At 40.6% G+C, this 13,912-nt stretch overlaps 1 protein-coding gene across 2 annotated transcripts in view; it reads right to left on the bottom strand.

Moving 5' to 3' along the window:
* Positions 1-13,912, bottom strand: part of PTPRT (protein tyrosine phosphatase receptor type T) — a 453,418-nt gene that overhangs the window by 53,438 nt on the left and 386,068 nt on the right. The window contains exons 15-17 of one of the 2 annotated variants that reach the window (XM_055722799.1): positions 10,329-10,358; positions 2,625-2,672; positions 244-392 (exon numbers count right to left, since the gene is read on the bottom strand). In XM_055722799.1, the coding sequence (XP_055578774.1) occupies positions 244-392; positions 2,625-2,672; positions 10,329-10,358 (227 nt within the window). The remainder of the gene's footprint in view (positions 1-243; positions 393-2,624; positions 2,673-10,328; positions 10,359-13,912) is intronic. The other variant, XM_055722800.1, reaches the window with a different exon arrangement.

Here is a 13,912-nt window from a genome sequence, read left to right as displayed (position 1 = left end):
ACAGGCTTTATAAACTATTCTCAGCAGATTTAAGAGTCAGAAGGAATGCTCCCCACCTATCTGACAGTTCAAATTGGGGCAGTGTCAGAGACGTTTCAGACAACTGATTTCTATCAAGCTTTTGCAATGATCTCGGTCACTCTCACTCCTAGCCCCTCGATATTGTGCCCATAGGAATAGGTTCTTTCAAGAACCTAGAGCTCTCCAAGGGGGACATATCCATTGCAAGCAAGTTAAACTTACTGAATCCATTAACATCTTGGCAGCTGGAAGAAAAAGCTTCTTCATTGTGAACAGCACTCAGTTTGGTAGAGGTCTTGTCAGAAGTAGCCACGGGACCCATCTCCCTCTGCGTGCTGGTCTGAGTCTCCTTCTGCTTCTTGGCTAGCTTCCTTTAGGGTGTTTTGAAGAGGGGAGAAATCAAGGTCAGTTTTCTCTCATGAAAAACAAATCAATGACAAAATACTTTGAAAACCATGATTATCCCACTTGGTCAGACATGCAAGGCATGTGACAAACCGCATGAAAAGAAATGCCACAACTTTTTAATGTAACTGTTGTGGAGCACAATAAATCTAGTGATACCAGTCTTTGAGCTTAGCTGTCCCTCCCAGTAACTTATCTTGCACCAACCTGCATCACCCCAGCAGTAGGAGTGCTACGTCATCCTTGAAGAGGGTGGCATAGGGAAAGCCCCTGAAGCGGGTGTCAGCCACTACCTGGAGCCGCTCCAGAAAGAGTAGAGGATGAGGCCAACAATCTGAACCGCTCACTAGGAGGTAAACGGGACATCTGCATCCATCCCACGGGGCCACCTTGCACCGGTGATTTTCTTTGAGTGCTCCAGTGGAGAGTGCAACCTGAGTCTATGCGACCTGAGGGCTGGGGCAGGAGTCCTGCCCTGTCCCCAAGCAGAGCAAATGAGGACAGCAGCCTCTGCTGAATTTTGACACACACCCAAACTGCACTGAGGATCGACAATCAGTGAAGGGTGGTGCAAATTAAAGCCTTGACTTCTTTTAGAAGTGTCCAAATATGCCTCTGTTCTTATTCTTTTCTTATTTTGAGACATGAAAAATATTGGCAAAAGCAGAAATACCTCCTGCTTTGAAAACACTAACAAAGCCAAGAACATAAGAGGCTCCTTTTTTTGCAAGCACAGCTAATAATAAGAAAATGGAGAAAAGCAGGGAAAGTGAGCTGCTAAGCTTCCATTGACATTTGACTGCCCTGTGCTTCATTCGTATCAGAGAGCAAAACTGTTTAAAAATGAATGTGTGACATTCTACAATCCGTACCTTGAAAAAATATCACACAAATCCCTAGCACCGGCAAAGACCTTTGCTTACATGATTTCCGTAGGTAAGAAAACAAAACAAAATAAAATGGAGAAAAACAGATTACTGTAAGAAGGAGCTTTAGTTTTCTTTTTTCCTCCAACTCAAAGAAAAAAAAATCCTAACAAGCAAATAATTTTGCAAAGAGGTTTTTCTTCACTTAAATGACATGCTTATAGTAAGTACTACCCTTCTTTTAAATTTCATTAGATTCTTAAAAAGGTGTTCCTTGCAACATATTCCAACAGGCTTCATTTATTCACAGAACATGTCAGAGTGGCATTTACAAGCAAGTTCAAGCGCACAGCTGAGCCCCAGCCCTTCACAAGATGAGTAGTTAGGCCAGTTACACTCATTTGCAAAGAAGGGTCAAAGACAATTTAAACCTTTGCCTTGTCTGTGGGAAATGACTATTTTAAAGCAAGCTGATAATCCAGACCAGGAGAGCACAGATTTATGGAGAAACAGCCAGTGTTTGCTGCAAACTTTTGAGCAAACACATCTGTTTCATCGGCTCAACCAGTTGAGGTTCAGCCTTTTACAGTTAGTGGTTTCAATCCAAACCCATCACTAGTCAAACTGGGTACATAATTAGAGTGCATATTTAGATCTCACAAAATCTCCATGGTTTATCCACTTCTGCAGATGAAGATGCAAACAGGGGAACCATCCTTGAGTGATGAAGCAAAAAGCTGGTGTTTAATGATGTTAAAAGCTTTACTTCCAGTGTTCAGCAATGTTAGCACAGTCAGATTTATTAACTATGAGCTGCAGACATGGGAGCCCCCTTTTTTTGTGCTGTGGTACCTGAGGTAACAACAACAGTCTTGAAGTGTATTAATTCTGCCGTGTGGTTATTTTAATCCTTTAGATGCGCTAATCATGCATGCCTATATGAATTCTTTGGCAACAGGAATTAAAATTTCTCAGTGGGAAACAGTAATCCCAAATGCAGAAGTCCTTAATAACAAGCACTCTGGACTGCTGGGGTGAGCCATTACAGATGACCACTACTGATGTTTAAAAATGGTGAGGCAAAAAGGTGACTTCCTTATTAAATCCAGATTAAATTATTTGTGGCAATAATTATCTGGAAGCCCCATTGCCTGGTATCTGTTTAGAAATGCTGACAAGCTACAAAGAGCTGGAATTGGCAAATTCTTTTCCTCTTTCAGTGAATGAGCAATAACATTTCTGCATGTGCTAGGCAGGAAAAAATCACCCCAAACCCAAGCCCATCAGTCCCCAAAGGCCTGCTGACAAAAGCCCTATGCAAAGCAGTTCTACCTGGTCCTGTAGAAGACAGAGAGGCCCCTAAAACATTGGCTTGAATGCCTAAAAAGAAAAGGTGACATGAGTTTAAAGTTCTCAATCTAACTCGCACACACAAACCGGCCGCCTCTGTGCAGGCTGCTTGCAGGCGGACCAGCTAACGCTTACGCATGTTCAGAGAGAAGCCACACGGAAAATTGTTCGGCATCTGAAAATGCTACAATTTTCTTTCAACAGTATGTTATCAGTTTCCACCTTTCTCCCTCTCTATTCCAAGAATGTAAAAATTCTTCATCTAAATTTAGAGGGAAAAGGAAGACGGATCTCTTTTGAGGATTTCAGAGCTAAGCTTGCCAGACACATCAAGGGGCTCTCAGTTTCTAAATGTTCCTTCTCTGCCTCTGTTACGTGTCTGGATAGAGTGGCAGCACAGGACTAAGCCTATTTGGTCCTTGCTATCATTATAATTCATAGAAAGGATTATAAAATCAAATGACTAGCACTTTCTAGACTGTTAGGGATGTGACTTAAACCCACAGCTAGGTAGAGTTTTATTTCCCAGCACGTCAAAATGCCTTTGGAATTGGAAAAGCATTTATCTAGAAATGCTGCTTCCAAAAATAGGGCACTTTGAGAGATCTCTGTGAATCACTGACAAGCCACATCAGTGACACGGCTCCTGCTCTCCTCACTGACCAGCCTCCCCTAAACACAACAACTGCAACACAGAGATGAAACTGCTATCAGTGCATTAGTGTCAATCACAGGCCGGCTGCAGGCTGCCGTCAGCATGTGCCCAGCACAGCCTGACACCAGCACTGAGCAGGCACTTCCATCTCATGCATTATGCAGCTGAAAAGGGGAAGAAATAAAGGACCGGGCAGATATCTGGAAGAAGAGTTTGATATAGTCAACACAGGGTGAAGAGACCAAAATGTCAAAATGTGTAAGGTGATATTAATGGCTGGTTTACATTTAAGTGTAAGGAAAATGTGCCAAGAAGAAAACAAGAGTCCATGGATGGGTTTTACTGGGTTGCCCTTTTCAGTTCAAGAGTTTGTAAATGAAGAAATGATGTTTACAAGCACTATACACACACAGGAGGGATGAGACAGATGCTTAAAGCAGAATAAAAAAAAATGAAACTAGCTGTATAATTAGGCAGTTGAAGCTGACCCAACTAAAGCAAGGGTAAAAACTATTGGCAGTGAACCTCAACTAAGTGGGAATTTTGAAAAAGAAAAAAAAAACACACCAAAAAACAAAATCCCCAAAAGATGGAGATTTGGTCCAGCTATTTTTTAAACTTTTACTGGAGAATAGATATAAAATGCTGAAGCACTATACAAAAATTGAGGGAGTTCCAGTTTAACAGTCAAGGAATGGAAACTTAGTATCAAGTACCAAGGCTTTACTGCCATGGACATTACTCAGAATGCTCAAGCACTATTGTCAGTTAGTAGTACTTGCAGGATCACCTTCCTAATTTGCAGAGGTTTTGATAAACGTCAGGGATTTTTTTTTAAAAGCAGCTTCAAACTCTGCTCTAACTTTTTATACCAATTTTACATGCATGAATTTTAAATTTCTAACTGCCGCTCCTAAAGAACTCTTGTACACGTACGTTGACAGATTTAATTTTAGATGTTTCACAAGGATGGATTATATACACTATAATGTAGATTTGCATGCACAGGTAATTTAGACATTAGGTATAGATCATGTAAGTTAAACATGAAATTTCCTCCTACAGACAAGGATTGCATATTGCCCTCATTTTCAATAAGCAATTTAAGAAAGCTACAAAATACAACTACTTTTAGATACTTGGGCACAGCAGCCTGCTAGGAGCACACATATTATTTATGGTTAAATCTGCACAAATTTAAGGCAGGCGGCGATCAGCCATGCAAATACCCAACAGGGAGCACTGGTTAAACACAGCAATTCTATTCAAAATGATCTCTGTCCCCTGAACCTGTAGCAGATCACAAACTCAATTGAAAGAACAGTTTCATGCTGGTGTAAAAATAAGGGAGGGATTATACATGGCACAGGTAATCCTTTTGCTCTGACTGAGGATGGGTAAGGCCTCTGCTGAATACTGCACTTCAAATAAGATGTGTGCCAAAGGGACACATACAAAGGCAGAACAAGAAAGGTAAATCTAGAAAACATGACCTACAAGCAAAGGCCAAAGGAAATATCGATCTTTAATTTAGAGAAAAGAAAATCAAATAGGGTTGATAGGACTTCAAACATATGAAAAGGCACCACAGGGAAGCTGTTCTTCCTCTCTATAGGGGCTGGGAAAAAAAGTAATAGGGTAAGCTATGGGAAAGGCAGCTCATTCTAAACTGGGAAAACTCCATGCGGTACAGCCTGCCCACCTCAAGCCGGCTGGGCACGTGGGCTGTGAAATCTCCTTCGCTAGAGGTTTTTAAACAGAGAGTCAGAGGAATGAGCAGTGAAAGCAGCACAGCCTCCTGGCAGCCTGATGTGTTGGGTATCTCCTCCCCATGCTCCGACAGCCCTGCTTGACACTGCCGTTGATCACACACTCCCCTTGTTCAGCCTGTAACCTCAGCAGAGCTGGGATTAAGTCCCTGGCCTAAGCACACAGGCAGCTTACTGCTCCTTATAGCTGCTATAAGGGCAAATATGCCACTTACAGGCAAGTGTGAAGGCAGCTTTATTTGCACCCTTTTAGAGCCTGTCATGGTGAAGCCAAACTCCACACAGGCTATCGCAGGAGCAGAGGGAATCCACCAGGGCAGAGGCAATGTGAAGACTGAGGACAAGCCGCACCACTTCTACTTAAAAAGCAAACATTACTTAACACGAGAAAGTGATGTAATGTAGACACAAGAAAAAAAGATGCTCTGAATATTTTGCACTGTGTGTAAACAAACACAGGATCTTGAAAAACATAGAGCTAGGGCTGTGCTCTCTAAGCTTTACTGGATCAAAGGAATGACTGCTTGTGGAGGACACTTGCTTACAAGCATATAAACTTTAGACAAGACAGGTGCTTACAAGAGCCTTACAGTATAAGTACGTGCTGGTATAGACAGCAAACACTGCCCTCTGCAAAGTTTAGGCTTGCAATCACCACACAGACATGTTCTAAATAAAATCTCAATTACTTACTTTCTGCATTTTAATGTGGGTGGTTCTGGTTTGTTGTTGTCGTCCCCCCCCCCCTCCCCCCAATTGTTTTCATTATGCTGGCATAACCACTGATTCATGATTCTGTTTTTCCAGCATCTGATGAGAAAAACAGTTTTTTTCTTAAAATTCTGATTTAGCAAGCTGACCTGTGCAGGCAGATCCCACCATCCATTGAAATATATGGAGATATTTATGTATGTATGTGGTTATACAGTGCCTATAAATAAAATTGTTTTATTTCTTTTCAAATGTCCCACAGATGGTGGAAGTAAATTCAGCACAAACTCTACTATTTCAGAAAACGCAAGTACAAATTTAGCTGAATACCTTTGACAGAATCTCTCCCATGGAAAGAAACACCTGGCTGAAACCACTGCAATAATTAAAATTGGTATGAAATTACGATGGGAGTTGAAGGGGGTTCCTACATTGCAATCATGTCCTCACTCTGGTCAGTTCAGGAGAAAAGGAAAACAACATATTGGCCATTGAGTGCCCTTTTCTTATAAATAACATTAAACTGAGTGCTTGTAACACATACATGGATCTATGTATTTCCAGACATACCTCTCTTGTCTGATATCATTCTTGATTAAATTTCATTCTGCAACCATCACCCAGCCCAGGCAAAAGAAATAAAACAACACAAAACCAACCAAACCCCACACAGAAAATATTTCCATTCCTTTTCCTGGTGAGGGAATAATAAAGCCTTGATATGGGTTGTTGCAGCTGAAAGTACTGTTGCAAAGAGGTGTCTATCATTAAATGCAAACCCTCCTTTAAACCAGATGAATAGCTGTCTTTGTTTTACAGCTTCAGCTAGGAAAAAAAAATATCAAAAACTTTCAGATATGGATGGGTTGCTATCTTACATTGCACATCGTTATCTTACAATGCATTAAACCTCAGCACAATGTAACAGAGCTAACAATTCTGTACGAACCTGAGACAACGTCTGTATTGGTGTAAATACAGAGTAACTCCTCTGAAAAGGTTCATTCATCACCCTGGCGACAGTGATGCAAAAAGTGCACCAGCATGGGAACTTGTTATTCCTCGTCCCTCTCTTCCCATCACAAAACCAAACTCAGTCCAAGGATCTCAAATTGTAAGCAACTACCTTTTAATAATGAGTAAACTAATGTACACAAAATTATGTCAATCCTGCATGACGACTTAGCAAGTTAGGAACAGAAGCCTCCTGGGTTTCTGTTTCCACTTAAAGTGTAGTAAAGATTTCTACAGCCTTCTGTTTCAGCCACAATAACGTCCTTATATGTTGTAGGAAGTTTTTAATGAAGTGATGCTATACAAAATCCCACAACTATTTATCCATAACTATGTATTCACAGAATAGCTAAAAGAGCTGTTCCTGTAAATGAATATTTTTGACTGGTTTCACCAAAGCTGCAGGTTCTCAACCATCTTACAGAATCAGATTCTACAGTTCTGGGTTGCAGCAGAACACAAGACAGGCTGAAGGCAGAACTCCAGTCCAGAGTTTATCACCACTTATAGCTCATCTCCGTAAAACACTCATGAAACAAGCCTCCCTGACTTCAATAGACTTAGCAGTAAGAATTGTTTAGAAGGGTTCGGGATGGAGATTTTGGTCTCTAACAAGAAGAAACGCCAGTATAGCAGATGACAAAGGGTTGAGAGGAATTATCTGAAAGCAGACAAGAATTGCTTTAAGCAGCACAACTTTGAAGTCCAGAAACTGAAACTAAAAATAAAACGATGTAGTCCATATGGTCGTATTTAAAGGTCTGCCAGCAGATCTACTTGAGAAACTGCTTTTCAGTACTGGTAACTAATTAAACTGAATTTTGCTTCAGGACTAAAACACTCATACAAGGTCATAGCATGGAAACCAATTCTATTTTTGAAAAATCTATATATATACCTATTGATGCGCTTATATTCACAACATTTCAAATAAACTTAAATCAAATCTTTCTGCTTGTAAAAGGCTGTAGCAATTTCTATCAGCTATGGCTAAGAATTACAGAGTCCTTAGCAATTTAAGATTTTCATCTGCAGTCATAATGAAACATCCTATTTCATGCAAAAGTCAAAATGTGAATCTCAATAAAACTTCATCATATGTTCCTTGATGGATTGTTCTGCTTTCTTCCCTCACTACTGGAACATCCCTCAGATCTTGACTATTCAAGGGAAAAAAATCCCGAACAACCAACACAGCTTGCTTTTGCCAGATCAGGGATTAGGCCAAATGTCAATCTGAAACCAAAGTATTTATTGTGTGACAACTATTTATGGGTTACCTCTGCCATAGTGATGCTCCAGCCAGCAGAGCTAGCTTCATGAGGTACCTGGGACACCATAAGGACAGAGCTAAGAATGAGCGCTCTGCAAAAAAATCTTGTGTGCTGTACAAGGGAGATACATGATTTCTGCATCCTGAGCTCAGATCTCCACTGAATGCTTCAGTGGGCAGCTATGAAGGCAGAAGCTTGCCTGGTGATACCTCTGGCTTCTCTCTATTGTGATATGCTGCATGGTGTACATCTGCCTTATTAAATCTTATTAAAGCACTTGCTCCTGCTACTGCAGAAGCTCATTATGACCTCAGGGTTGGGTGACCTCAAGAGGTTTCTCTCTTCGCTTTTCCTGAGTCACTCTCCTGTTCCCTGAGAAAAAAGAGTTATAGTATATTGATCCACAGAAGCCATTACAAGACAGAGAAGGCTGCTTAATGATACCCTTGCTTTTCTCTAGCAGAGTAATCTTCAGCTGACTGCTTAAAGCAATGCTGCTGAGGAGCTGTAAGGAGTCACATAGGGCTCAGAAGATGATTCATCTTTTTAAATACGCAAATCTCAAACTAAAATAAAGCAAGGAACATTCTGACCACAACCTGCCTACTGGAAGAAGACAAAATTATAATGGAAAAGTGGGGATGGACCATGTTGCTGACCATGGTGCTGACCCGGCGCTGACCGTGGTGCTGACCGCTTGTAAGGAAACCGCAACAGCAGAGCAGTGCAGAGGGCACTTTCCTGACATTCCCGAGAAAGGGGCAGAAGACCAAAGGCTGTAGCCAGAAATGTAAAAAGCTAGGAGCACCTAGGTGTTAAAACTGCCCCCTAATTTAACACCTGGTGAAAATTCTCTTGAAATCTGATTGCTTAAGGTCAAATTCCATTCTTGGTGAACCAGTGTGAAGTCCAGAGGAACTGGAGTTACTCTGTATTTACCATTACAGAACCAGCCAAAGCCAAGGCTCATTATGGTGTCTCTAGGCTCCTCAGACACCTAGCAAGTGGGGAAAGCTCCTCTTTCCATCATTTTCAGATAGGTCATCAAGAAGCAGAATCATTCCAACAGGTGGTATGTAGGGATCCTCCTACTTAACTCCTTTGCCCTGTTCTTTGCATGTAAATCAGCTCGCATGGAAAACATGCCAGCCTCCACTGAGATGGTAGAACATTAACACGCTCATTTCGCTGACCTGCTAAACGCCTGCCAGGTGTGTCTGCAGGACAAAGTTGCAAGATTAAGGCAAAGATGAACTGTAGGAAGAGGCGAGAGAGGAGGTTGTCGGGGTGGCAGACTAGTAGGGGCGAGCAGAGCAGACGTGGCCCTTTTGACAGTTTTGTAGATGTCGGATATCGGGCAACTGGCAAGTTGCTGCTGTTGGGGGAAATGTTTAGGTCAGAAGTACAGCTGCTGTTTCTGAGAAATGGGGAGGGGAGATCTCTTTCTCTCAGCAGTAACAGATGCCTTCTCCATCCCTCCCAACCCTCTAATGGCAGCAAAGGCATCCAACTCAAATTTTCCAGAACTCGTTCCTCAGATCATTGATCCACTCCTCCTCCTCTTCCTGGATCCTCAGACAACTATTATCATGGCAGAAACAGCTTGGCCCTGATTATTTTCCAGCCCCTCAATCTTTAGACAACAGATGGCTCTGGAATTACCGATGTGTGAAGCATTTTCATGCGCCTTAACAACTGCCTTAATTATGCAGCATTGTCATTAGGACTGGACAGGTGATTTAGATCCGAGTATCTGAACCACTTCATCATGCAATGGTCTAAACTGACACTCAGAACCTGGCAACTCCAGGTATGGGAATATTTGCTGAGATAATGTCAAGTTCTAGTTGACAGAAACTTTACATTTTTAAAAAGCTTATATCTATGGCCGAGAAATTCCCAACAACTTTCAGGTGTGAATTTCCATGCTGCCTGGCTAAATACGACAGACAATTAAAAAAGGTGCAGTTGGGACCCTCTGTGTTTGTCCATTAGTATTTGAAGAACTGTAAACCATAACCAACATATTGATGGACATTTATGTCTTTATGTGTTTGCAGGCACAGTTATAGGTGCAATGGTAAAACAGGGAAAACAGTGTGAAACTGAGAAAATAAAACACACTCTGTTGGAAAGGCAAGAAGAATAAATGGAATGGTAGGGGGGGAAAAAAAAAAGTGGTAAAAGAAAAGAATGCAACAAAGCACAAAATTACCACAGGGCGAACACGCTCAAGAAACACCATCCCCAGCCAAGTACTTACAAGTAATAGGAGTAGGAATATGCATTTCTTCTAAATATGGACAGCCAGTCAGATGAAGAAAATATCCAAAAGGAGAAAAAAGAAAAACACATAATTAGATTTATATGAACTCTGCAATTTTTTTCAAGATGCAAAATATTTGTGCTGCCTCTTGTACTCAGCGACTATTCTCCTACGCTTTTTTTCAGGAACCATACATTGGTGAGGAATGGATACTGAACTGGAGACAGCAAACACAGGTTGTTTCCTCTTCTGCTGCTAACTTGTGTTGCCATTAGCAAATGCCCTCACCTCTTTCTTCCTTAACTTTGCCATGTCACTGACACAGGTAATGAAACTTACCTTTGCTTGTAAAGTGCTTTGGGATTTTTGTAACAGTAAGAAATATGTAAGAGCTATTAATATAAATAACAATAAATAGGAAAGTGACAATGTAAGAACACCACAATTTTGGAATATTTAGACAATGAGCAAATTGTGTAAAGATAAATCAAGCTTCATCAAACTCTAAAATGCAAATAGCTCATTACCATTTCAAGCATCAATACATATTTATAGATGATCACTGGGGATATGCATTAGCTTTCTGCGTCACAGTGATTAAGCATTTTCTATTAGAGTTTTTCAATAATACACTTCAGAACATTTTGATTTGTTTTTGAGCAGTGCTGGAAAACAAGCCTTGACAATCAGTTATAACTAAGGAGGTGATGCTGTTCCCTTTTATAATTGGAAAAGGGCTTCTCTGAAAAGGCTGTTTAACAACAAACGTAGCACGTGTTATTACAGATTTACAGCAAGGCACGAGGGTGCCTCGAAAGCAGCAGCTATGGTCAAAACAGGGAAAACCAACTAAACACAAACTTCTGCCTACTGCACAACTTTAACATCCCATCCTTGAAGGCACTGCAAATATTAGGAAGCACTTATATATTATAAATGCAGGGTTCAAGCATTCACTTTTCTGGTTGCTTTGAACACACCTTTCCCAAGCACACATGGAAACCAGATTGAGCGCAGTCACTGTCCATGCACACATTAGGCCAAGGACAGTGACTTACAGACTTACAGAGAAAAGAGTTCAAGAGGATCACTCTGAAATGGCATGCTTTGCCTGGTGGTGGCCCTTGCTATTCTGGACCTGAAATTGTGGTCAGATTCCTAATATACACCAAATTATTTGAAGGACACTGATTCCAAGGTACATCTGAAGGTATTTTTAATATAATGCTATTATGTCCCAAACCCCAGAAATTCTATGTGCCGTAGCAATGCACCAATTGAAGTGCAGTGATTGCCACTGAGCTTCACTGCAAAATTCAAAGTTCTCCTGAACCTCTAAACAAAGGGAAAATCACCAGGATGTGGAAAATGAAAGCCCACACAGCTGACCCCTCTACATCCCCAAAATTATTCCATTAAACCAACCCCTCCAATAGGCCAGTGCCAGGTTTCTCACAGCACTATCAACTGTAATTATTCTGCTGAACATCTTTGCTGTACTTTCATTTTTCTCATGTCTCAGCCAGCAGACATATGTGATCACATGAGACTCTTATTTCCCATTAAGAAGCTGTGTATCCCTCAAGGCTGCAGAGGAAACCTCAGAGATTTATTCCATAATGATAGAAAATAAAGGAAGACAAACCAAAGGAGGATTATATATGGAATTGGTCAGGCCATTTTGGCTCAAATTCTCCTGAAATACGCAACCTAAAATCAGGACTTCCTAAGGAATATTTCAAAACTGGTAAAATTCACCAGAGTTACAGTTACTAAAAACGTGACCATATCCTAGAATGTATCACACACCCTGAAACCCCTGCCTGCCACCCACCTTAAATATGGACACAGAAGGGACATGGGACACGGGTCACTAAATGTGCAAATATCCCTTTGTTAATTCTATTCTATATCTCAGGTATGTGCTTCTCAAGAGGCTTTTGGGGTTTGTTTAATTAAAGGTAACAACCTAAATCCTAATCCAGAACAAGGAGCTGAATCTTCATAGAAGGAACTAAACCTAGACCCTACATGGCCCCAAATCTCCTTTTTTGCTACCAACCACAGTTTAAAAAACATATTTACAGTGCACCCATGATAGGCTGTCTGATCCTATTTATTCAGTCTTATACTTAACAGGGTCAGTAGAGGCTTTGTCCGCTCAAATGCGCAAGCCTGAGAAGTGTCACATTCTTCATTCCAGGGAAATGTAAGTCATGATTACACCGGAGTTAAAACTGTCCAAATGAAATCAGAACTGACCAAAATCTAATCCTTTTGGAGGAGGGCAAAGTCAGAGGCTATTTTCTTCCAGAAAAGCAGTTTACAAGTACCTTCTTTCTTGTTTCAACTAATTTTTACTAACTGATCCTATTTTCTCTATTACACAAAAATATTTAAATATTTAAGGGACAAACAAACAAGCTCCTTACAGAATTATCATTGTTTTGATACAATAAATATGAGATATTTCAAGGTATGTATCTATTAATGAAAGAGAGCGGTACTGCCTTATGCAGGCACTGATCATCACCTGTAAATTAACAGGCTGAATTATGTTGCAGCAATTTGTGTGTCCACATACATATGATGACACAAGAGCTGCAAACGTACCCAAAACCAAGAAAACAAGTTTTGTTAATAGTTTTCATTTTAGATACTGTAAGACAGTCATATTTTAAACAAATATATATATACACACAATTTTTACATAGATATACATATACTCTAGCAGTCTTTAGGCAAACCCAGGGCTCAACTAAAACTTTTAGATAAGAGATGTAAAGTCAAACCCTAATTTTCCACTGCATAAACATTCTGGCTGGCATGGCTGAGCTTCATACATCTGACTAAACCCTATAAAACACTGGTAGTCCCCAGAAATTTGCAAGTCACGAGAGTTTTTGCAATACCATGTATTGAAACCGTGAGCGACTTAGCAACGCTTGCTCACGCCTCATGTATGAAAGGTTCCAAAAATTATGCTGATTTGGTGCATCTCACAGAAACAAAAAGCAGCTTCTGATGATCTGCTTAATCCTAATCCTAAACCAGTGTCTGCCTTCTCTTAGTGTTTCTGTCTCTTCTAATCTCTCTCCTTCCTTTGCTCTTTGCACTGGTTAATAAAAATGCTTCATTCAGGAAATCCTTAACTGTGCCTATTACCAATGAACTATGATGCCCTGGACCATAAACAAATGTCACTGTGATATTTTCCAGCTCCATTTGAAGAAAATGCCTCTAAATTTGTCTAATTAAATTATCTTTCTGCTTTGTTGCCTTGCAAGACTACACTGCCTTGTACACTGAAGTATTAGCCTTAGCAGACTGGGAAGAGGAACTCTTTTTAAAGTAAGATTAATGCAAAAATCGAATGCAAGAGCTTAAGCTCCTAACATTTCTGTTTGTAAAATAAAAAAGAGAACTTTATTGTTAAACTGTTCTCTCAGACAAGTGCAAGCTTTCAGCTGTGCTCCTCCAGAAGTTTAAATCAACCTGCGGTCCAAAGCGGCCTTTCCTCTTATAAAAGCTGGTCCCAATCCACACTAGTTTACAAATGAAATTAGTCTGACAGGCTTAAG

This window comes from Falco cherrug, chromosome 10 (assembly GCF_023634085.1).
Source record: "Falco cherrug isolate bFalChe1 chromosome 10, bFalChe1.pri, whole genome shotgun sequence".
Lineage (NCBI taxonomy): Eukaryota > Metazoa > Chordata > Aves > Falconiformes > Falconidae > Falco > Falco cherrug.
The sequence above is the reverse complement of the archived record's forward strand: the minus strand, read 5'-3'. Positions and strand labels throughout refer to the sequence as shown.